The 24,225-nt window shown below is 37.3% G+C and overlaps 1 protein-coding gene across 3 annotated transcripts in view; it reads right to left on the minus strand.

Annotated features, from left to right (window-relative positions):
- Positions 1–2,295: 2,295 nt before the first annotated feature.
- Positions 2,296–24,225, minus strand: part of ZDHHC2 (zinc finger DHHC-type palmitoyltransferase 2) — a 62,975-nt gene continuing 41,045 nt past the window's right edge. For 2 of the 3 annotated variants that reach the window (XM_059049434.2, XM_067022494.1), the window contains 7 exons: positions 18,607–18,727; positions 16,289–16,421; positions 12,850–12,976; positions 12,480–12,572; positions 8,564–8,676; positions 6,647–6,721; positions 2,296–3,679 (listed from right to left, as the gene is read on the minus strand). In XM_059049434.2, the coding sequence (XP_058905417.1) occupies positions 6,681–6,721; positions 8,564–8,676; positions 12,480–12,572; positions 12,850–12,976; positions 16,289–16,421; positions 18,607–18,727 (628 nt within the window). In that variant the 3' untranslated portion in view covers positions 2,296–3,679; positions 6,647–6,680. The remainder of the gene's footprint in view (positions 3,680–6,646; positions 6,722–8,563; positions 8,677–12,479; positions 12,573–12,849; positions 12,977–16,288; positions 16,422–18,606; positions 18,728–24,225) is intronic. The other variant, XM_059049435.2, reaches the window with a different exon arrangement.

The raw sequence follows: 24,225 nt of genomic DNA on the forward strand, positions 1-24,225 counted from the left end.
CAGAAGGATCTTACCCAGAGATGTATGTTACTAGTGAAAATCCATTGTTGAAATGCATCATTTCAGATAAAATATCAGCAGATCAGATTTTGTAGTCTGTGGAAGGGGGATGGTCGTACTGGAGGATAGATACCTCCATCCATCACAGTTTACGGTGTAACTAGATTTGCGTTTTTGTTTTATGAGGCTTGAATATACGTGGTGGTTTTTTTTAAAAAAAAATTCATAAGAGTATCAGAACTATCACTTTTACAAGTTAAATATTTGACAATAAGTGTGTACCACAGTATACAGTATAACTTAAGAATCAGCCCAGCAGGTTTACATGTACTATTGCAAAATAGGGAAAATGTGCTAGTTTATAAGGGAGTAGCAGCTTTTTCACAGGTTGTTTTCTTGAAGCATGAATCACATTACCAGCTTCATTTTTTATGAACATGGTTTATAAGACCTTTGTGTATGATTTTGCTAGTGCAGATGGTTTTTTGTCAAACATATGCCGTATTTCCAACAGTTATCTATTGATTACAGCACACTTGAATGTTAGTCTTCCTCGCGTTGTTCTCAGACTCCTTTAACTCCTAATGTGCAGCCGCCTCATCCCGTCATCCACTTCTTCTCCAAAGACCTACGTTATCACCAGGCTGTAGACATGAATCTTGCCTGCAGGAGCTCTGGTAGATGATTAGGAAAAGTATATCTTTACAGCAATTTCGATTGTTAGTGCAAAGGCAGTTTCATATAGACGGCTAACAAAGGTGATCAACCAGACTTTATTATGGTATAACAGGAGGGAATTCATAGATGAGCACTTACTTGAATGTCTCATCATTGCATTCAGATGCACTTTTTCTTTCTCTTTGAAAAAAACAAATCGTTCACTGCACAATGGCAAATAGCTAATGTATATGAAGCATTTGTACAATATTTTTAAATGAAAAAAATTCTTAAATATTGATACCTATATGATATAATCTCTAAAAACAGGAAAAATCAAAATTATCATTTAATGGACTGTCAGGACTTATACTTCAAGTGTCTTCAAGTTTGAGTTAAGCAATTAAATTTTTTAAAGTAAAGTGTTTTTAAGGTACGTTTTATAACTATATACAAAATGTAGGTCTATTTGATGCTCTGTTCACTCAGATAAAATTTATACTGCAAATCTAATGAGATATGCCATCATCTCCAAAAATTATAACCCGTTAGAGTTAAAAACTAAACAAAAAACACTAAAGATTAGTCACTGTATGAAACCAAAAAGGGACCCATTACAACTTAATGAAAAAAACTTTATTTTAAAAAATGTTTTCATCTGATTCTATGTGTATTGACTTATGTATTTAAATAATTACATGAAAGAGCTAAAGGGGGGGGCATTAACAGTACTCTAGCAAGGTAAAGAATAAAAATTCCTCTTTTTCCCCTAATTTCTAGTTTGACAGGAGGGGACACCCAACAGAATCCTGTCTGTAAAAACAGCTCTAGTACTGTGCTTTGAAAAACATCTGGCTGCATATAACTCTTAATACATTATGTGATGCTCTTGCCCTTAAGACTTCTAACAGTAGCTATAGGTTCCAACCTGGCACTTCAGGTAATGAAAACGATGACCAAACAATGCTTTAAGATAAAAGTAAGAATGTATCATATCTTCTGAGTTTTCTTGAAGTAGATTGTCAGATCAAAATTTTTAGCTTAAAAAAAAAAAAACCTGGAGCTTCCCTGGGGGCGCAGTGGTTGGGAGTCCGCCTGCTGACGCAGGGGATGCGGGTTCGTGCCCCGGTCCGGGAAGATCCCACGTGCCGCCGAGCGGCTGGGCCCGTGAGCCGTGGCCGCTGAGCCTGCGCGTCCGGAGCCTGTGCTCCGCAACGGGAGAGGCCACAACAGTGAGAGGCCCGCGTACCGAAAAAAAAAAAAAAAAAAAAAAAAACCTGAAAAAGACCACCATCCTATTGCTCAAAGAATTTCCCTCAAATGATTTATAAAATGGACTGGGCTGACACTGGTTCTTTCATAAAGTTATTTAATATAAAACTTCATATTTTTAGCAAGGATGAGTAACTGCAAGGATCTGTTACTCCATTATCCTCTGGTCTTCTAGTCTACTTTGTGTTGAATTTATCTAATTCAGATTTTGAAAACTTTAATACCATTTTCTCTTTGTTTAAATACCAGTTCCTTAGCTGTGTAGTCTTAAAGGGTAATCTGCTTCAAATTCTCAAAATCAGTACCAAAAAAATGTATACAGCGTATTCTAATTGCTAACATTTACAAAACTTGCACTCCATTAAATTAAAAAAGAATAAGACTTTAATAGTGCATAGAAGGCACAAGAGCGTCTTAGTATATTTACTGAAGCCGAACATTTTGGCATCAACAAACACACCATTGTAGTTCATCTTAAACTCAGTTTCCAAACAGCACACCATTCAGTTCACGTTGGACTAAATTTCCAAAACGATATGACTTTTGTTGGATGATTTGCATAATTTAATCTTAATAGGTATTTGAGGACCTATGTAGTTTAGCTGTCACACTTCTGATGAGAGGAAAAAGAAATAATATAGATATCAATGAAGGATTAATCCATTGGCCCATCAGGAACTCAACAAAAAATCAATACGTTTGGGCTTCCCTGGTGGCGCAGTGGTTGAGAGTCCACCTGCCGATGCAGGGGACGCGGGTTCGTGCCCCGGTCCGGGAGGATCCCACGTGCCGCGGAGCGGCTGGGCCCGTGAGCCGTGGCCGCTGAGCCTGCGCGTCCGGAGCCTGTGCCCCGCAACGGGAGAGGCCACAGCAGTGAGAGGCCAGCATACCGCAAAAAAATAAAAAAATAATAAATAAAAAAAAAAATCAATGTGTTTGCTATGTTCAATAGGAGAAATAACCTAAAAAGAGACTTTTAAAAGCTAAACCAGCAAAAGAATATCATAAACCAATCTTCATAATTGTTATTATAGACTTAAGAGATGAAAAATATATTTCTGATGTAATAGAAATGTATTAATTCTGACAAAGATTTTCCAGCCAGTTGAGCTCAAGCTTCAATGATCACACTTCTTTTCCAGCAGGGAACAAAGGCTACAATTAAAGTCTGGCAAAAAAATAAAAATTAAAAAAAAAATGGATGGTCATCTTCAACTGCAGGCCATTTGAAATTTGTAATGAATTCATAGTTTTTACAGTTCACGCAGTCTAAGGCTAGATTCACATCAGAGGAAGTAAACAAGTCTCGTCTGCTACCTCCACCTTCTCGTAGGTAACAGGTTTTACGAATAAAGCTTATCGTTATAATGTTATGTGAAATCTTTTACATCTCAGTAGTCTCAATTTTCTGAATCAGAAAATCAGAGGATCAGTGGGTCTTTTATGTGCTAAGTTGTGCTCCCCAAATATCTGGGTGAAAACTGGCCCATGAATTTATTCCCAGTTTTTATGATAGAAGATATTTTTGTCCTTGATTCATAAACCATAACTGCTTTTAATGTTTAAGAGGAATTTGTGTTAGTTGAAACAATCTGTATACTGGAGTAAAAATGTGTTATGTTTTAAGCAACAGCTCGGAGAGAAATGGTCAATTCACATTCTGCATATCCAGCCAGAGGGGATGGGAACAGCTTAGCTAGTGGTGCCTTCCAGCGGGAAGCCTCTTCCATCCATCGACAGCACTGAGTACCTTGGGATGAAAGAGAAAACGTGAAACTCTCATGGTAACTATAAAAATAACAAGCAGACAAAAAACGAACCAACTCATTCATTGTTGCAATAACATCCCTTGTTCAAAATTAAATGTTTTCTATACTAGAAGGCTCATCAGATGAGTCCTTGAATATAGACAGACCTTTACATCAATTGTCAAACTATAATACACACATACAAGAGAAGAGGATCTTGTTAAAAGGCAGAAAATACAGATTCTGATTCAGTTAAGTCTAGGGTAAGGTCCACAATTCTGCATTTCTGTTAAGCTCCAGGTGATGTCAATACTGCTGGTTTGGGGCCCCAATTTGAGCCACAGGGTTCTATGTTCTTAGTTCTGAATTTGCCTGAGGCCAATAGGAGTTTACAAGTGAATAGTCAGTTGTTAGGGGACTTAGGGGAGTAATTCTGAAATACCATGTGCATAGAATCACAGCAGTTTAAAGTTTCTATTGTATAAGAGTGAAGGTTGGGCAGGCTATGTCTAATCTATACTTTAGCACTATTATGGATTTAGGCACATTTTGACTATGTGGAAACTATACTGAACCAAGAAATATTTTATAAAAAGGCCACAGGTCATTTACTAATGTAGTTGAAAAAGGAGAAGAGATATCATTTAGTAACATAATCAAATTAGGTGTATCAATATCAGATAATATTGTTCAGTATAAATGTGTATTGAATGAATTGCAAGTCTGAGGTATAAAGTAGGAAAAACTTTAAAAACCTATTTTGACTAATTTTCCTACCTTAGGAAAATTCAATTTTTTAAGGAACTTTTTCACTGGTATGTCAATAGAATCAAAAACATTACATCAGAAAACACTTTTTTTTTCTTTTATATCAACACAGTTGATTCATGCTGCAATTGGGTTTTTATGACCACTACTGTCATATATTCAAATGCAATAAAATCAAGTTTCTGTGAGATATTAAACATCAATGATGTTATTTTATCACCCATTTACCAACTGTTTATTTAGAACATACTATGTGTCTGGCACTGCAAAGGGTTGAGAATAATGATGAACAAACACAACACTGATCTTGTCAAAATACTGGGAAATCTACTGGATTTACACACAAAGTTACGTTACTATGTAAGCTTATAAAATATTTAACACAGATAACCTCACATACAATGGTAATTATAGCTAATTCAATGTACTAAAAAAAAATCCTGTGAAACTTTGTATGCTTTACAGAACTATGTTCTCTAAAATACTTTGCTTGTGGTATTAGCTAATGATTCGTATTTATATAATCAGTTGTATTTTAAGATTTCCAGAAATTTATACTGTATTTGCTAATTAACCAAATTAAGAACATTAAATTTCCACTATCCTAACCATAGTTACAATCAATCTGATCTACTATACCATCATATAGAGTCATCTAAAACCAAAACACTGGCCAAATGGCACACAGAATTACATGGCCATTCATCAAAACCAAAACGAAGTAAAATAAAAACCAGATATCCATGAACTACTTCTACACAATTTTGTTTTAGGTGCTACTCTCTTGCTAGGTCACAGTTTTGTAAGTAGAGAGTTATCTTGATAACTTCAATGTTCAATTCTTCATATATATTTTTTTAATTTTTAAAAATTTTACTGAAGTACAGTTGATTTACAATGTTGTATTAATTTCTGCTGTACAGCAAAGTGATTCAGTTATACATATATTCTTTTTCATATTCTTTTCCATTATGGTTTATCAAGGATATTGAATATAGTTCCCTGTGCTATACAGTAGGACCCTGTTGTTCATCTATCCTATACATAAATAGTTTGCAACTGCTAATCCCAGACTCCCAGTCCTTTCTCCTTCCACCCCCCTCTGCCTTGACAACCACAAGTCCAATTCTTCATATTGTTTATTGTAACAGTACACATAGTTGTTTGATTTGTTAAGATGTTTATGGCTTTGTTCCAAAGGGGCTCCTTATTGTAGCTTTTTATTAACTGCCGCCTTATAAATAAATAGATTTTGCTTTAAGGAAACTGATTTGGAACTATAGGTTTAAAAAAATTACAGGTTAAAGAAAATGACTTGGAACACCTAGTATTTTTAAGGGTGACACATGCTCTGGGGTCCTACTGTGACCAAAAATAGGGGTGTCAGAGATTTGTGCTAACAAGATATAATTATCTTGTATTTAGACCCAGTGAGATTCAACTAATGGGTGGTCAAGAATAAGACCACTGGATATCCTGAAGGAAAGAAAAAAATAAAAAAAAAATTGCATGATCCTATGAAATGACAAGACAATTGTCATGTGAAGTTCAATATTTTAGGATCAATCTTTGCTATTTAATGCATTACTATAAAAATGAATTTTGTTCATCAACGTATATTTTATCTAGTTAACCTAAGTACTAGCTAACATTCAAGCTAAATCCATGTCCAGAGGTCTCCAGCATGACTGATGAAATCCCAAGGGTCAGCTAAGACATCTTCTATTTGAGTCACTCAAAAGTAAATGTTGGGGCTTCCCTGGTGGTGCAGTGGTTGAGAATCCGCCTGCCAATGCAGGGGACCTGGGTTCGCGCCCCGGTCCGTGAAGATCCCACATGCTGCGGAGCAACTAGGCCTGTGCGCCACAACTATTGAGCCTGTGTTCTAGAGCCCGTGAGCCACAACTACAAGCCCGCGTGCCACAACTACTGTAGCCCACGCCCCTGGGGCCCCTGCTCCATAACGGGGCGGGGGGGGGCCACCGCACCGCAGTGAGAAGCCCATGCACCGCAACAAAGAGGAGCCCCCTCTCGCCGCAACTAGAGAAAGTCCGCATGCAGAAACAAAGACCCAACGCAGCCAAAAATAAATAAATTTATATTTTAAAAAAGTAAATGTTTACGGAAACTATTTGACCTAAGACAGCTAGAAAACTGCTGAAAAATATAAAACATAACAATAAAGGGAAAGCTTTTCTTACTTCCGTAAAGTATGAGTAAATTTTGTTAGAAGAGTTAATTCTCATTCTCCATGGTCAGTGCAGGATTGCTCATACCTTCAAGAAAGAACATAAGTTAGCAATTTTTGTTGTTGCTTTTGAACAAATAGGCAGAAACTTGTTTATTCAGTCATGAATCCTGCCAGTGTTTTTCCAAAGGTGACCTGTACGTAGTGTGGGTATTTAGAAGATGTTATATAGAACACACACACACACACACACACACACACACACACACACACACACACACACAGAGTACTGTCGGCCACAACCGGTGTCACAGAAAAAGCACTTTAAAAACAGTTAAATATATACACTTGAGGAAGTAGGGGTGTGAATAAAATAATGTAAGAAACATTGAGCCTGGCACTTCTCACACTACCTTAAATCACTGTTTTCTAATTCTTCATCTACCTACCTCATTCTTGTCAAACTAATCTTGGAGCCCTTTCTCATCTCACCATTTTCATATTTCTCTTCCTTCTTTTACACCATCCTTTAAACTTTAAATAATTTCTCAATTCATCTATCACAGTAACAGAAAATTAAACTATGTCTCCAAATTAACAGCACACAGAAACCAGAAAATCACTTCTACATTAATGTAGAACTATAAAGTGAAATATGCATCTCTTCTGAAAGAGAGTTCTTTGTCTTTCTACCCCCCAAATATACATCGCTTCTTTGTCTCTAAGGAAACTGAGGGATTCAAAAGGCAAACAGGTGTCATCAATTTTGTTTAGGTAATACCTGGTCCCTCCCATAGACTGAAAAATGAAATGGAATGTTTGAAGGTGGAGAGACAGATCAAATTATGAACACTCAAATCATGGGTATCTTCAGAGGGCACACACATTCCTCAAGAACAAGGCTCTTTAAAGAAAGAGAGAATGTGACTGATTATATTATTAAATAATGACTTAAGAATTTTTACTCAGGACTATCCGTTTGTTTTTCACTAAATCCCAAAGAGATTTCAAATAAACCAGGAAACACTTTAAAGCAGTAAGCCAAAGTCAGGCAAGCACTAGGGAAAGGTTTGAAGAAAAGACTATAGACGTGAAGGAGAAACATTTGAAGACTGAAACAGGTCAATTTGGAGATTTTCTGGCTAAAAGTGCCTTAATTGAGCATGCATGGTTTTGCACTCAGGAGACCACACATATAATATATACACACCCCTGCACATATGATCACATATTTTGTTTAATACTTAACAACCCTGAGAAATAAGTAGTATTTTAAAGATGAAGCTAAGTCTAAAGGAGGTTAAGTAACTTAACAAATACCGCACACTGATTCGGTGCCCACATTCGGATTTGATATCAGGTCTGTCTGCCTTCAAACACTTCCTTGTTTTTTGCCAATAAACTATACTGACCCAAATAATCAAAAGATTAAAATCAACAATAACAAGACAGCTGTGAGTAGGATATGAAGAAATAACAGGTAGCTAAAGTTATGGCAATTCTGCAATGGCTTTACTTCGACATTTTGAAATGGATAAAACTTTTGAGTAAAAAATACATAATTTGAGATCCCTCCCTTTCAGTAGATACTTTTCAACCTTCTGTCTGAGCTTACTGCACTTTTTCCAATTTTTAAATAAATTATATTTTGAGTTTATCATTTTATTTAATATGCGGTAATAAAGATTTGGTTCTCTAAACTAGAAAAAGGCAATGTAAATCTATTTTTCACAAAATGATTTTCTACAGCTTCCAGACATTAATCAAAGCACTTCACAAGCAGTTCTTTGAAAGCAGTTCTATATTTACAATGGTAGCCTGACTCCAAAACAAGAAAAATTCTACAGGTAATAAGAATGAAAAATTTTTTACCTCTTTCACCTTTTAAAAATAAAATGTTATCGCAATAGCCAAACAAGCGTACTCTTACCAGCTTTACCTTTTCCCAGGTTTGTGCTGTTCTCTGTCCACGATTGAGAATCAGTAAGAAGGTGGCTCTGGGACTCTCTCAATGGCTTTGCAGGAAACTGATGGTTTTCAGGACTGAATAACAATAATTATCATCATGATCATTAGGTTAACTCTTGATAGGATTAGGGTGAGTGTTTTGCAAAGGATGGAACTCAACCCACTTGTGGTGCAAGATCATTGTAGGAGTTACACAAGAGAATTTGGGGAAAACAGGAACAAGGCATTAAATCACACTGGCTCACAATGAAAAAAGGGTTCTCGCTTCAGTTCACTCTTCTTCCTTCTGATTACAATACAATGACAATCTCTGACTTTGGCAAATCTCCATTCTTAATATGGAGAATGGGCCTCAGCCTAAGACTTTAGCAGGTAAGGGAACCTAGTTAGAACTTAACAGTATTTTATTATTGATTTTATTTTTTTAAGTTATATTCAATGGCAAATTATACTAATTTCTCATTTATGACAGTGATATAAAGTTTGGTTAAAAAAATTTAAGTGGCAATTTTAAAATATTAAAGAAAAATATTAATTTTACAAGTGGAAAAAATATGGAAAAAATACATAAAGATGATGGTAGAAAGATAAGTTTGAGAAAAACTGACCTATTTATTGTTTCTAAAGTGGCCTAACTGGTCTCGAACAAAGAATTCTCTATCTTTCTCTATAAAACTGAAAGAACAAATTTGAATGTTATCTTGCAGGAATGTTGAAAACATCTGACATTATCAGGTCTTAAAAATCTGATGTCTAATTTGGTAAATAAAGAGTTTAAAAGAAAGACTTTAGGTCTTAAAATTTAAGTAGACATGCCACATATGACATATTAGATAGTATTAAAAAATATACATAAAGTAACATTTCACTTAGATTAAAAAATTTGTTGGCACAGAAACTATTAGTGTATTTTTTTTACAACACACCGAAATAGAAATAATAATGTTCAAAAGAAAAACCCACTTAAAATTCTTCCAAGAGTAATTTCACATATTTTCGTTGACTATAACTATGATATTTTTTAAAGGATACGCCTTTGCTCCTTAATAATTATCTCATATCTAAAATTTGAGACTATTTCAATTTTGTGCTGCTCTAACAGCCCCTTATTAAAATTTTGGGAGGAAAATCTTAAAAAAGAAAAGCCTGTCTCCTATTCATATGAAATATCTCTTTTACTTTAATTCTAATTATTCCTCAGGAAAGGGACCTTAGACCAAGTACAGCGAACTAAGTCCTGGTTTAAGAACTGCTTGGAGATTCATTACTGCTAACAGGAATCTAACAAATGGCGAGGATCCACTCATTCAACAATACTCACTGAGTACCTGTTACATCAGTGAGTAAAGTCTTTGATCTCATGGAAATTTTGTTGTAATTGAGGAAGCAGTATAATAAATATATAGTAAGTCAGGTGGTAAGAAGAGCTCTGATGACAGTAAAAGACAGTATAAAGGGAATGGAGGGGCAGGTTACTGTTGTCCAAGGGTTTCCAAAGGCAGCCTCTACTGTAAAGCTACACCCGAGCAAAAAGTAAAGCAAAGGCACAGACCATTCAGATATCCAGAGGGAGAACCTTTAGGAATAGGAACTGGCAAGTACAAAGCCACTAAGTAAGGAACATGCTTGGTATATTTGAGGGCCAGCAAGATCTGTGTGTCTGAGGATGGTGAGTGCTGGGAAAGTGGTACGGGCTGACATCAAGAGGTGCTGGGGAAGAGATTAGTCAGCGCAAGGTAAGGACATTCATTAGCTTTTATTCTGAGCAAGATGGAAAATCCGTGGAGGGTTCTGAGCAGAAAAGTGACACAATATGATTTACGCTTTAAAAGGATCACTCTGACATTTTAATGGAGAATAAACGCGGGAGGAGGGCAAACATGGAATCAGAAAGGTCAGTAACGAAGGTATTGAAATAATCCATGTGAGAAATGATGGCTTGGACCAGGAAAGCAGCCTTGGAGGTGGTAAGAAAGTATCCAGGTTATAGATATATTTGGAGGGGACATCTGACAGGATCTACATCTGTATATACGGGGTCCCTGAAAGAGAGGAATCTAGGATGACTCCCAAGTTTCTGGCCTGAGCATCTGGGAGAATGGAGGTCACGACTACTGATACATGAAAGAATGAAGAAGAGTCGAGTTTGGGGCGGGGCGAGGGTATAGATGGCTTGGAATCAAGAGTCCTGCTTTGCACTTGTTCAGCTGGCAATGACTTTTAGATGTTTAAGTGGGACCACTGTGTAGACGATCAAATACACAACTCTGGAGTACACAGGGGAGACCAGCACTAGCCATAGAAAATTCACAGGGGCTAATTGGGGGGAATTATAGAATTTTGTAGAAGAGACTTTAGCTGTCAAAATCCAATTTCAACATTTAAAGGAAAGGGAAGAGAAGCCCAGAGAGGTTACTTGACCTCTTCTAGATCACCTAGCTGGCTAACAGTGCCAGAACTAGGATTTCTCCCAACGCCCACTGTACATTTAGTAGGAGAGAGACTATCTCTAAAACCCAAATAGTCTTAAACTACAAAAGCCTCTTAACAAGGATAAAAAACATTACTGAAAACTACTGTTAAATTTTATAAAAGCAGGAAAGCATTCTAAGTAATTTATTAAAACTAGATTTTTCTGCCCTGAGGTATAAAAAAAAAAATTGAGCATTTAGCTCTGTGGAATTTTTAAGCCAAAACTCACAAGGCAGGACCCAGTAAGACTCTGGTGCCTTTGAATGTCCCTGTGACACACATGAGAACGGCCTCCTCATTAACTGGTAGAGTCTGCACCGCACACAGCTCACTCTAGGGATGGGGCGGGGGAGCAAACAAGTTTCATCTCATGACAATTTAAGATGACTTTGGAATGGCTGCCAGAATCACCACCTTGAGGTGGGCGCTGGGGTCACATCGGGCTCCACGGGACAAAGCGCCGTGATCAGTAAGAAACACGAACTAGATGGGGAGGCTGTAAGCGTAGGTGCTGTGAACATAGCATTCCAGCAACTAAGAAAACCTTTAAAATGTAACTGGTATTCTGGTTATGCTTTCACTATTGGCTTTCATTTAAAAATCAGAGGTATGGTCACATCATAAAAAAGGTCTGTTTCGAACACGTAAAAAAATGTTTCAACGTAAAGCTTCACGTAGAGCATTTTGAAACGTTCAGATAGTTTTGCCTTTTGGCAGTTAGGAGCCAAGTCAGGATCCAATTTCAGGTTTTCCTCAAATGCCTGATAGACTGGAACCAACAGAGACTTAAAGCAGTAGCCAAAGTCTCCAGACAACGAATTTCCAAGACTCCTTCCTTTCTCTCTCCACAGAAAAGGCTCAGGTCACGCTCAGAGGTCTTTATAAAGAGTACCAAGAATATGGTGCCCGCCCATTGCTAATGGGACTGTCAAGCACATGTCTGGGATTCCATTTCACCTCCAAAGGCCTGATCCAGGCAGGGAAGTTTTTTGACCTCTTTGTAACATTACGGCCGAGAAGAAAGGCCTGGAGGGTCAGAGGGAAAGTTTCCCCTGTCTGCTCACCTGATCACTAGGGGGACTAATTTGCACTTATGTTTCTTTCTGCTAAGCACCACATTAAAAAAAAATCATAATTTATTTCCGTTAACAAAAATGTATAGAGAGTTAACACCTGTTTACTGACCACCCCGATTAATAACAGAATTTTATAATTATGACTGAAGCTCCCTATGTACCCCTCCCGCCCCAGTCATACTTTCCTCTCACCCTCATTCCAGGTAGAAACCAGTGTAGTTAATTATCTTAAGTTCTTAAAATTTTTTTTCAAAGGAACATATAATCGAAGGACGCAAGAGGATAAAATATGTTCTTTGAAAGTAAAATAGAAAAAAAATATGGACTCACTTTTTAGACGATGAATTCAATCCCGCAGGAGTAGATGGCTGTTCAGGATCCTGGTTAACAAGGCAAGTTGGAAAGGAGCAGCCATCACCTAGACTATAATTAAAATAAAAACTTACAATTATGCAGTAAAAAAGATGAGCTCTGTGAGTAGAACATAGTTATATTACGGACAAAACGTGTATATCAGACATTGGCTTGAATGTGGTATGTTTATGGAGATGTGAGTCAACTGATTCCCATATTGATATAATAGTGAGTCATAAAATAATACTGTAAAAAATAGAGGAGTTTTTATGCAGAATTACAGAGTTCTTTTGTTGGATTACTTCCATTTCCAGTCTAAACCCTGAAAAATTTCACAACAAAGTACCTTGAAAAAATGGGTAGCAACCAGTACTTCTTCTCATCACCAAAAACCTGTCGCATATTTTTACTGAAACCCAAGCTGAATCCATTCTTATCTGTTCCATGTCGAAATACTGGGCTTCTAAATGCCTCTAGAAAAGATGGTAGAGCAATCACATGAGTACAGAGCACATCATCAAGCAACCCCTATAGTTAGAAATGAATGAATTCAGTGAAGCAACTCTGAAAACCAGTGGCTGGCCTCCTGTGACTGCTTATGTGCCTATCAACAGCCCTGCAATGAAGACTGTCTATTCTTTTAAAACAAACATAAAATATGATTAGATCTATTTTAGTTTTTAAGTAACCCTTTTATTCTTGCAGCACCACATCTGCATTGTAGAAAATCAGAAAACGCAAACAAGCAAATAAATTAAAACTTTACATCTTCTAAACCTTTATTAAATGGATGGCTGGATGGATAGAAAAAGTAATTACAAATGTACATTGTTTTAACCAAAGTGCAACTAAAGATACATTCTACAACCTTTTTTCAGTTAATAAATTCCATTTTCCAATTTCATTAAAATTTTATCTCATCCAATCATAATTTTTTTTCTAGCTGATCAAAAATGTACTTTAAAGCTCTTTGTCCAAACCAGGGTCCAACGCAGAGCCATACGTCATAGCTGGTTATGCCCACTCTGCATATGGAAGCTAAGGTTCAGAGAGACCGTGTGACTTGCTCAAAATATCACAAAAAATAAATGACAGAAGTGGAACTTGAACAAGGTCATCAAAGTTCTGTCTATTCTGCTGCATTTTCTTCTTAAATAATGCCGAGATGCAAAATCTAAAATGTTAGTTTTGGGGTGCAAATAAACATAGAAGTGTAATGATTTCTGCCCATAATTTAAAAAAGGAAAAATATAACTAGCAGAGTCATGGTACTATGAAAAATGTGATTTGCAAGATCCTTAACATTTATCAACCTAGGTTATATAGCTTTTTATAAAACACTTTAATAATTATAGGACCGTACTGTCCAGAGGAAGTCCTTTCAGCATTACAAGTTAAATCTAGACGTTTCTAGAAGTTAAAAGCTAGTAGAAAAATTTACATTTGAAAAATAATTTAATTGCTCTACATATACTTTGAAATAAGGTATTTTGTTTAGAAATTATTATACCAATATTTTCACCCTAATAGTACTTGCTGGGATAGGATTTCACCTGAATACTAAAAATGAACATTCACTATTACTACAATTAATCTGCACTGACTATTATAATAACGGAATCTCATAGCCAGTATCACACTGTTTTGATTACTATAGATTTGTTGCAAGTTTTATAAACAGGAAGAACAATTTTTTTTTGGTGGATATTGTTTTTGCTATTTGGGGCCCCTTGAAATTCCATATTTATTTGAAGATTAGCTTTTCCATTTATGCATGAAAGGCCATTGAAATTGTCATAGAAATTTCAATAATTTCCTTTGGGGTGGTTCATTGATAGTATATAGAAATACAACTGATTTTTTTGCATATTGATCATACAACTTTGCAGATTTTATTAGATCTAATAGTTTTTATTGTGGATTCTTTACGGTTTTCTATATATTAAGATCATTTCATCCACAAAAACAATAGTTTTATGTCTTCCTTTGCGATATGAATGACTTAATTTCTTTTCTTGACTAATTTCTCTGGCTAGAATTTCCAGTACAGTGCTGAACAGCAGTAGTGAAAGACGGAATCCTTGGTTTATTGATTTAGGGCAAAGGTTTATTTTTCACCACTGAGTATCATATTAGCTGAGAATTTCTCATAAAGTCCTTCGTCAGGTTGTAGAAGTTCCCTTCTATTCCAGCTTAAGTGTTTTTTATCATCAAAGGGTGTTGTATTTTGTCAAACACTTTTTCTGTTACAGTTGAGATAAAAATGTGCTTTTATCCCCTTCATTCTATTAATGTGGTATATTACCATTTATTGATTTTTATACATTGAATCACCCTTGCATTCCTGGGATAAAAGGTTATATACCATGACAAAGTAGGATTTAACGTGCTGCTGGACTTGCAGATATGTTATTGGGAATTTCTGCATCTATATTCATAAGGAATATTGGTCTATAGCTTTCTTTTCTTGTGATGTCTTTGTCTGACTTTGGTATTAGGGCAATGTTGGCCTCAGAGAATGACTTAGGAAATGTTTCTTTCTCTTCTAATTTTGGGCATAGTTTGAGAATAATTGATGTTAATTCTTAAGTGTTGGATAGAATTCATCAGTGAAGCCATCCGGTCCTGAGCTTTTCTTTGTTGGGAGATTTTAAATTACTGATTCAATCTCCTTACTTATTATAAGTCTATTCAGGTTTTTATTTCTTCTTGAGTCACACTGGTAGATTGTGTTTCTAGGAATTTATCCATTACATCTAGGTTACCTAGTTTTTTTTTTAATTAAAAAAAAATTTTTTTTTTTGGCTGCGTTGGGTCTTCGTTGCCATGTGCGGGCTTAGCTGCTCCATGGCACGTGGGATCTTCCTAGACCAGGGTTTGAACCCGTGTCCCCTGCATTGGCAGGCGGATTCTGAACCACTGCACCACCAGGGAAGTCCCAAGGTTACATAATTAAACTCCTTTTTTATTTCTGCAAGGTTGGTGGTCATGTTCCCACTTTCATTTCTGATTTTCATGATTTGAGTCCTCTTTTTTGCTTTCTAGTTATAGGCTTGTCATACTTGTTGATATTTTCAATAAACTAATTATTGATTTCATTGATCTTCTGTTTTTTTAGAATTCTGTTTCCATAATGTCCTGTCTAATCCTTATTATTTCCCACCTTCTTCTGGCTTTGAGTTTACTTTTTGCTCTTCTTTTTGTAGTTCCTTAAGGTGTAAAGTTATTGATTTGAGGTATTTCTTTTCTAATGTAAGCATTTATAGCTATACATTTCCTGCTAAGACCTGCTTTTGCTGTATCCCATCTCCGCAGGGCTTCTGAACACACTGTTTTCTCTGCCTGAGATGTTCTGGCTCTTTCCGTGACTGACTTCTTAGTTTAAATATACTTTTTGCTTTTGTGAGCTCTTCCCTGACCACTCCATCTAAATAGTTTCCCTTCTACCATCCCCAGACCTTGATTCATACCTGAATATCCTGTTTGTTTCTTTCAAAGCACTTCGCATTTTGTAAGTATGTTTATGTTTGGTTAGTGATTTTCTGTGTCCCTCACTAGACTATTTTACCCTTGCTAACCACCGTATATACACAATGCTTTACACACAATGGACAGTCAAAAAATATATGGAATGAGTGAATTTGTATTTGCCCCACAAGACAGTGTGGGAAATAAGAATGATTTTACAACTTCAGGACAGGTTAGCATTTAATCATATGGCAACTTCTGATGGATATGTGGTTTTGTATTTAAAGTTCTGTTAACTCCAATAATTGGATACTCACCTAATGTAGATTTATTTTTGCTGACTAGCCAACAATGATAGCCAAACAGAGAAGACAAGCTGACAGAAAACATAGCTGCAGCAAAGAATAAAAACATAATATGGAACTTGGCTTGAGTATCAGGTAGGCCATTCTATAAAGAAAGGAAGAAAATAAAACGTTTTGTCAAAGGGATAAGTATTCCCCTACTTTTATAAGTAAGATTTTTTGCTTAAAATTTTTCTTAAATTTAGGTATGGAGAAAGATATATGGCTTTATGTTAAATCTTTGAGGAAAAAAATAAATCTTCAGGTTCGAATAAATGTTTACTGTAACATGAATATATATGTATATATATATGGAAAATATATTAAAATTTGGGATATTTATTTTCTTTTGTATAACCAAATTCATAGAAAAATTATGACATGTGTAAACTGTATCAGTAGGGAGCAAGATAAAAGAAGCTATAAAATATCGCTTTTCATTTACTTTTAATATAGCTTTTTAATTTAACAAAACAGTATGTTTTGTTAACATACTCCAGATTTGCAAATGCTTAAACAGTTTGATTATAATGCCAGAAAATGGAAGGCTAATTGGCACCATTTAGCTACTCTTCTCCTTGATGTTTTACATCACTACAAGCAACAACATCAACTACAAACACAAAGAACACATCCACAATAATACTTCAAGCTACTTTAAATAACGCCGTCACAAAAAAGATCAACACTAGTTTAGAACACCCGTCTAAAATAAACCTTACAATACCCGTGGGACGAAAAAGGCCACCTCAAAGCAAAACCAGACTGCTCCTTGTTCGTATGTCCAAGGAGATCTGGAGTCCCTCTAGAATGGAAGGCTTGGGGACACTTAGTGAAGCACTGGAGCGGCCAGGACGTGTCCCCTTCTGACATTCTGTTTCACTACCCTGCAGTATCTGTCAGATGGACCCAGGTCGCAAGATCTCACCGACAGCAAAGTCCTCACAGTGAAAACCAGTCATTCCTTTACAAGTTTATTTGTGGTTTGGAAATAAAACCATCCACAGGAGTGAGGAGCAGTGAGGCCACAGGCTCTCAGACATTCATTAGAGATCATTCTTCCAGCTGGACACTGGAAGTATCCTTGAACGCGAGGCCATGTTCATTCACCTGTGGATTCCTAGCACTTGGCAATATAACTGGCACATGACAGGATTCAATAAATCTTTAGTATTGTAAGTGGTTCAAATCTCACATCAGTGATCTAGCGATTCAGAAAGCCTTCATAATAAAGGATAATTTAATGAATGTAATACAGCAACCCTGGCAGGGGATAACTGTTTTTTTTTTACCATTGTTTGGTGTTCATAAGGAATATCTTTGGGTATTTAACACACATAGTTCTAATTTCATTTTGCTTACGCTTCAAATATACAGTGAAGAAAACAAATGAGCTGCCTAAAGCATATACAACACCTAATAACAATTCAGGACATTATAGTTATAATAGTTTAATAATCATTTTACACATAAAGAAATACTTCTATTTTTCAATACTAAGAAAAAAAATTCTTCTTATATAGTCAATTCTCGTTATTCGCAGTGATGCTGTTCTATAAAGTTGCCATGAACACTGAATTTGTGAATCCTGAACCATTTCTCCTGGGAAGATACAGCGTTAGGGTCCTGTAAGCCTCTGGTCACAATACCTTTGTCAAATGATCAATACATAACCTTGTTCTGTGTGTTTCTGCTTATAAAACCTAATTTACACCTTATTAATGCATATTAAATAACAGAACTCACAGCCACCAGCCCCATAACTCAGGTCTGAGGAAAGCTTATCTAAACACTAAACACATGTATTTTCTCCGTCAGGCACATCTCAGTCTCTTCTTCTGCTCAAACACTAGACAGCACTTCAGCGCTAGGCTTGAAGACCTTTTAAACAATGGAATCACCAGCAAAAAAGCACAAAAAATGCAAAAGACGTGGCACTAAATAGAATGAAAAAGCACACTCATTTACAGTATGTGAGTTCCAACAGGAAGGCAGCAGGTGCTCTGGTTTGATCTCAACTAGAAATGTGCACATGGGTGACTCACATTTCCTTACTCTGGGCACGTTTGCAAATGACCACGAAAGCTACGCTGAGTATTGACTCCGAGGTTACGGATAAATGTTAGCAAGTAGGTGAATTTACAAACACAGAATCTGCGAATAATGAGGACTGACTATATATAAATTAGCTCTCTTCTATAAAATTAGTGTCTGGATTAATTCACTACTGAAAATCTATAATATGTATTTTTGTATACCAAAAAAAGTCACCAAGGTAAGTAATGACTTACGGTCCAAAATTTGATAAAATACTGTAAATCTGTAGCAGCAATAAAAAGGCAGTACAGCAGAGAATAAGCCAAGAAAAGGAGGAAAAATTTATAATTTGAAAATCCAACACAATTGTTCACCCTGTTAACAAAACAAAAACAACATTTTCAATGAGTCTTACATTGTCACCCTAGGTGTACATATGCCCAACCTCAATACAAGTATTCCTAACATTTAAAATTTACTGGCATTTCTTTCTTTAAGCGTAACTCAGAAGATGTCTTTACAAACATACAAACATTAAAAAATCCACTTCACTAAAAAGGAATTTACATGTTCAGATTTTTAAATTTTGATATATATGTAATACTGCTTTAATCAATCATGACCCCTATATTTCCTGTCCAGTTATACAAATAAATACATGCCTTAAGCATAGATACTGTGAGAAATCTACTAATACCAAGCAGATAAAAGGAATTTTCTAAGTTCTTCTCTGCGTTACCTTTGGGTTTGATTTCTAACTATGATTAAGTAATTTAAAAATCTTTCAAGTTTTCCCAAATTAGATGAAATTTCTTCGGAGGCTACTTGCATGCCGTCAGTACAGCACTGAAGCAACCAGACTGTCAAAGCATATGAAGTGGCCGGTTTAGGAAAAGAAACAGGACTGGGAACCAGACAGCCAGGTCGTCACGCACATTTGATGCTAAATAACTATGTGGCCCTGATGAAGCGCCATCGTCTCTAAGAATTTCATTTTCCTTATCTGTCAAACAAGCACTCTGACATCCTTTCTGAGAGCCAGCTCTATATGTTATGATTCCCAAAATAGAGATATATAATTCTCAGTCCTTACTCTGAAATCACTCTATTTGGTAAAAGGGGTGGTAAGAATTCAAACTACTGTACCAATAAATATAAATACAAACACAACTCATACTTTACGGTCACACTTTTTCTATCAAAGCTTTTCCCCCCCTTTTCATAAAGACAAGGGAATTCCTAGATAATGTATACATGTGACACAACACCTAAGTGGAACTGGCTGCTGTCTTCACGGGTTCACTTTGTTAATTGGTATAATAAACTCATTGCATAGAACACATAGGTGTTTCCTCTCCTCAAACACCTTTGTTCCTACTCTAATGTTAGTATAAGGTAATCTTGCTCTCTACTGACTTTGCCAATAAACTGAAACGTTTTCCTTTCTCTCTTAAGGTGAAACTATGTTCATATGAAAAATGTTTGCTCAGTTACACAAGATGAACAAGTTCTCGATCTGCTGTACAACACTGTGCCTGTGGTTAGCAAACTGTACTGTGGGGTTAAAAATTTGCTAAGAGGATAGAGCTCATGGTAGGTGTTCGTACAATTTAAAACATTTTTGTAATTAAAAAAAGTCAAACACTGGGCTTATGAATAAACAGAAATTTCGAACAAAAATGGAAAATGTGTATATCTTCTACCTTAAAAAATATAAGGCAAAGGGAACAGCATTAGATTTAGTAATTTTGGAACGGAAGGGTACTGTGTGTGACAAATGCATAAAGAAGGCAAAACTGTGGGTGCATGCTGTATGAAGACAGTAACGTTTGCAGTTCTAGAGATTCCAGTGTGAGTGCAAACCAGTTACTCAGATTGCCTCTTCCGACATCTGAATGCAATAATACTGCCAACAGTGCCATTCTAGCCTAGCCTAAATGTATTCTGTCACAAAAGGATATAGGATATTCCCTGTGCTTCCGTGCGTTGGTTTGAAGAGGAGAGAACCAGCAGACAAAGGCCGGGTGCGTTAAGGCTGGACATGTGGATGGAGACAACGACTCTTTTGTGGACGAGGGGAAAATGAGAAGGGACAGGAAAGACTGTTTCTCTTCCCGCAGGAATGTAAGAAGCAGCTTTTGTATTAGATGACAAATAGCGCTTTTATAGAAAGGAAAATGATTTTGAACGTAGATTTTACAACATGTAATTTAGCTTACTTTAACTTCTACTTAGGGTCATGGTGTACTTTGCCATGTCAGAGCCAGGAAACAGGAGAAAGTCAGTAAATAAAGACCAGGTATTTCAGAGTTTGATAGGTACTTTGAACTTGAGGAAATAAGAGTAATAATATTTATTTTTAATAACATCTTAGTCTCATCATGACAGACAGCTTTTGCTTAGACATTTTAACTGCCTACTACTCTGCAGACTCAATTTGAAAAGGAAGTGCATGTTCCTGAGTCTGAATGACTTTATATGGAGAAATAGAAACACATTCTAGGTAAATATACCTTATATGTTGTTTAAATTCAGGGTAAACAGCTCTTGGCTCTGTTTTAGGGAAATTGCTTCCTGAGTCTAAATTGGAAAAAGAACATAATACAAAAAAAAAAAAAAAAAAAGATGGAAAGAAAGTAGCCTTTGAAGTCCAAAAAGCTTGCTATATGACTTTAAGCCCACTCTTTAATTTATCTGAGGCTCACTTTCCTCTTCTTTAAAATGAAACAAATAATTTCTGATAATATCTGTCACTGTTACAAGGATTACAGATTTTTACAGATATACGGATGGATCATCTTTAGACATTACAGGCACTCAATAAACTGAGGCTAAAATTATTTAATTAGTGCTACCTAACCACTGGCAAACATGTCAAGGTATATTGTTGATGTAATTAATTGATAAATGAAAATTTTATATTAAAAGAAAAAGCACTTCTCTGATAGGAAACCCAATAAGGCAAATACTATAGGACCTCTACTTTAGTGAAAAAAGAGGTGTGCGGTTCATCCCCTGCACCCTCATGGGCACTGTTAACTGGCCACAGCAGATGTGCTGAGGTCACTGAGAACAGAAGCGGTATGGCGCTATGATTTTTCCAACACTTAAAGTTGACAGATACTGAACTTCAAAATCATACACAAGGGCTTCCCTGGTGGCGCAGTGGTTGGGAGTCCGCCTGCCGATGCAGGAGACGCGGGTTCGTGCCCCGGTCCGGGAAGATCCCACGTGCCGCGGAGCAGCTGGGCCCGTGAGCCGTGGCCGCTGAGCCTGCGCGTCCGGAGCGTGCGCTCCGCAACGGGAGAGGCCACAACAGTGAGAGGCCCGCGTACCGCAAAAACAAAACAAAACAAAAAAAATCATACACAAGACCTGGATAACAAGCTTCCCCACAGTTTGGGAACATACTAAAGGTCTTAGTAAGTGACTGTTACACATTCACATAATGGCTGTAAAAAAGATCTTTTATATACTGATATGAAACAATTTCCAGGATATATTAAGTGAAGGGAAAAAAGGCAGAGACCCAGTCCATAAGGCAAACACTTATGTTAAAAAAAAATGTGTAGGGGGCTTCCCTGGTGGCGCAGTGGTTGAGAGTCCGCCTGCCGATGCAGGGGACGCGGGTTCGTGCCCCGGTCCGGGAAGATCCCACATGCCACGGAGCGGCTGTGCCCGTGAGCCATGGCCGCTGAGCCTGCGCGTCCGGAGCCTGTGCTCCGCAACGGGAGAGGCCACAACAGTGAGAGGCCCACGTACCTCAAAAAAAAAAAAAAAAAGAAAAGTGTAAAAAATTTTCTTGTGTGTATAAAAAATATTAAACACATGCACACATACAGATTCATATCTGAAAAGCACACATGACATTTAGCAACCAGCACTGGTTCCCTGTGAGGAGTGGAAGAAGGTGGGGAGGAGGGCTAAGAAGAACACCTGCACCTTTTTATGTCTGAATTTAGAACTGTGAGTGTGTATTATCTGTACATTTTTAAATTTAGAATTTTAATTTGAAATTTAAAATAAACAAAATGGCTGCTCCATTCAGCTGGCACCAAGTGAATATTAGGTCCTCGGCACCAAACCCTTCACAAATCGACCTGGCTACTGCTTTCTGCAAGGGAGTGCCCGGATCAGGATGGTGGCTGGGGCAGTGGCTGCAGCACAGGAGGTGACAGTGCAGAGAAGCAGCAACGCAGAAGCTGAAAGGCACTGCAGTCAGTCCATTCAACTTCTTCCACATTGCCACCCAGCGTGAAGGTGACAACAGGTAGTGTATAGACATGTAATCTGAACCCAGTTAAAAACTCTAGGGTCACATCTGTTCCCCGTATTTAATAGGGTCTGTCAAAATTTAAAAGATTATCCAATTATGCTGTTTCTTTTAAAGCCAAATTAATTTCAGGTGTAGGAAGACTGCTATCAGGACTTCCCTGGTGGTGCAGTGCTTAAGGATCCACCTGCCAATGCAGGGGACACGGGTTCGAGCCCTGGTCTGGGAAGATCCCACATGCCGCAGAGCAACTAAGCCTGTGTGCCACAACTACTGAGCCCACGAGCCACAACTACTGAAGCCCGCGTGCCTAGAGCCCACGCTCTGCAACAAGAGAAGCCACCGCAATGAGAAGCCCGCACTCAGCAATGAAGACCCAATGCAGCCAAAAATAATTAATTAAAAAAAAAAAAAAACAGAAAGACTGCTATCATAGTAAATCATCATTTCTATATGTGTAGTTTTCTGAAGATAGCAAGGGCATGGCAAGCTTTATAGGTGTGCACTAGCTTGGGATTAATCCTGTTTCCAGCTCTCCATTGCTTATCATCACTATCCATTACTACTTAAGATAGGAAAACGGGAGTGGACGCTATGCCCCTGATTTCTTTACCACTCTGCTCAACCACAGCTAGACCACCCAGCTATCCAGAAAGGAGGAGAAAAGCCAAGAAAGCATGTGTTCCTGGCCAGTCCCTCACTGGGTGAGAGTGGCCTCTAGAAGCATTAATGCCCTGGCACTTCTGAATTGCCTGGATTATGAGCTGAACAAACCCCCAAGACATAAGAGAGCCCTCAGGCAGAGAAGCAAAGCAAAGGCGGTGCCCAAAGTGGGAGCAGTGGGTGCGCTTGGAACTGTCCACCGCAGGTGCAGAGAATGCACAGGTGGATGGTGGGGATATGGTGGCGGCGGGGAGGGACTGACAGCAGGTGTTACTGGAAGGATCAACAGAGGACAATAAGGAGGACTAAGAAAACGTATAATTGGAGATATCAGGGGGAAGAGAACTTGCTGAGAAAGAGAACAGAATGAATGGAATGAAGGAACAGATGACCGCAAATGAAAATTAATACTCCAAAGAGAGGTTATTTACTGGCATCTTTCTCTGAGAGGAGCATTATTCTCATAGGCATTAACTAGCCTTGACAGGTTAAAGCAGAAAATCTAGGTGAAGGAAAGTATGGGGTACCCTGGAGAGACATAAATAACATTGCAAACCCGACCTTCCTCTATTGTTTCCGGCAGCTAAGATAACCATTTACTATGTATGTTTCCACCTACCCCTGGTGTAGGTCTGCGGGCATTGCCTACCTTTCCCTAGTGCCATCCCTGAAAGATAAGGCTTTTAGAACGATCATGCTTAATGTCTAAATCCGACCTGTCTGGCAACTTTAGTGTGGCTGTCACAGGGATGTGTACATTGCAATGAATTATCAGGTAGAAAAATCAACCTTCATTAGTTAAATAGATCTTTCAAATAATCCTCTATTAAGTTATCTAATTTCATGATTTAGACTTTTAAAAAAAATATTAATGAATTCTAAGTGGAAACCCTTGTTTAAACATACGTGTGTATTTGTATGTTTCCTATTCTACTCC

This window comes from Kogia breviceps, chromosome 20 (assembly GCF_026419965.1).
Source record: "Kogia breviceps isolate mKogBre1 chromosome 20, mKogBre1 haplotype 1, whole genome shotgun sequence".
NCBI classification, from domain to species: Eukaryota; Metazoa; Chordata; class Mammalia; order Artiodactyla; family Physeteridae; genus Kogia; species Kogia breviceps.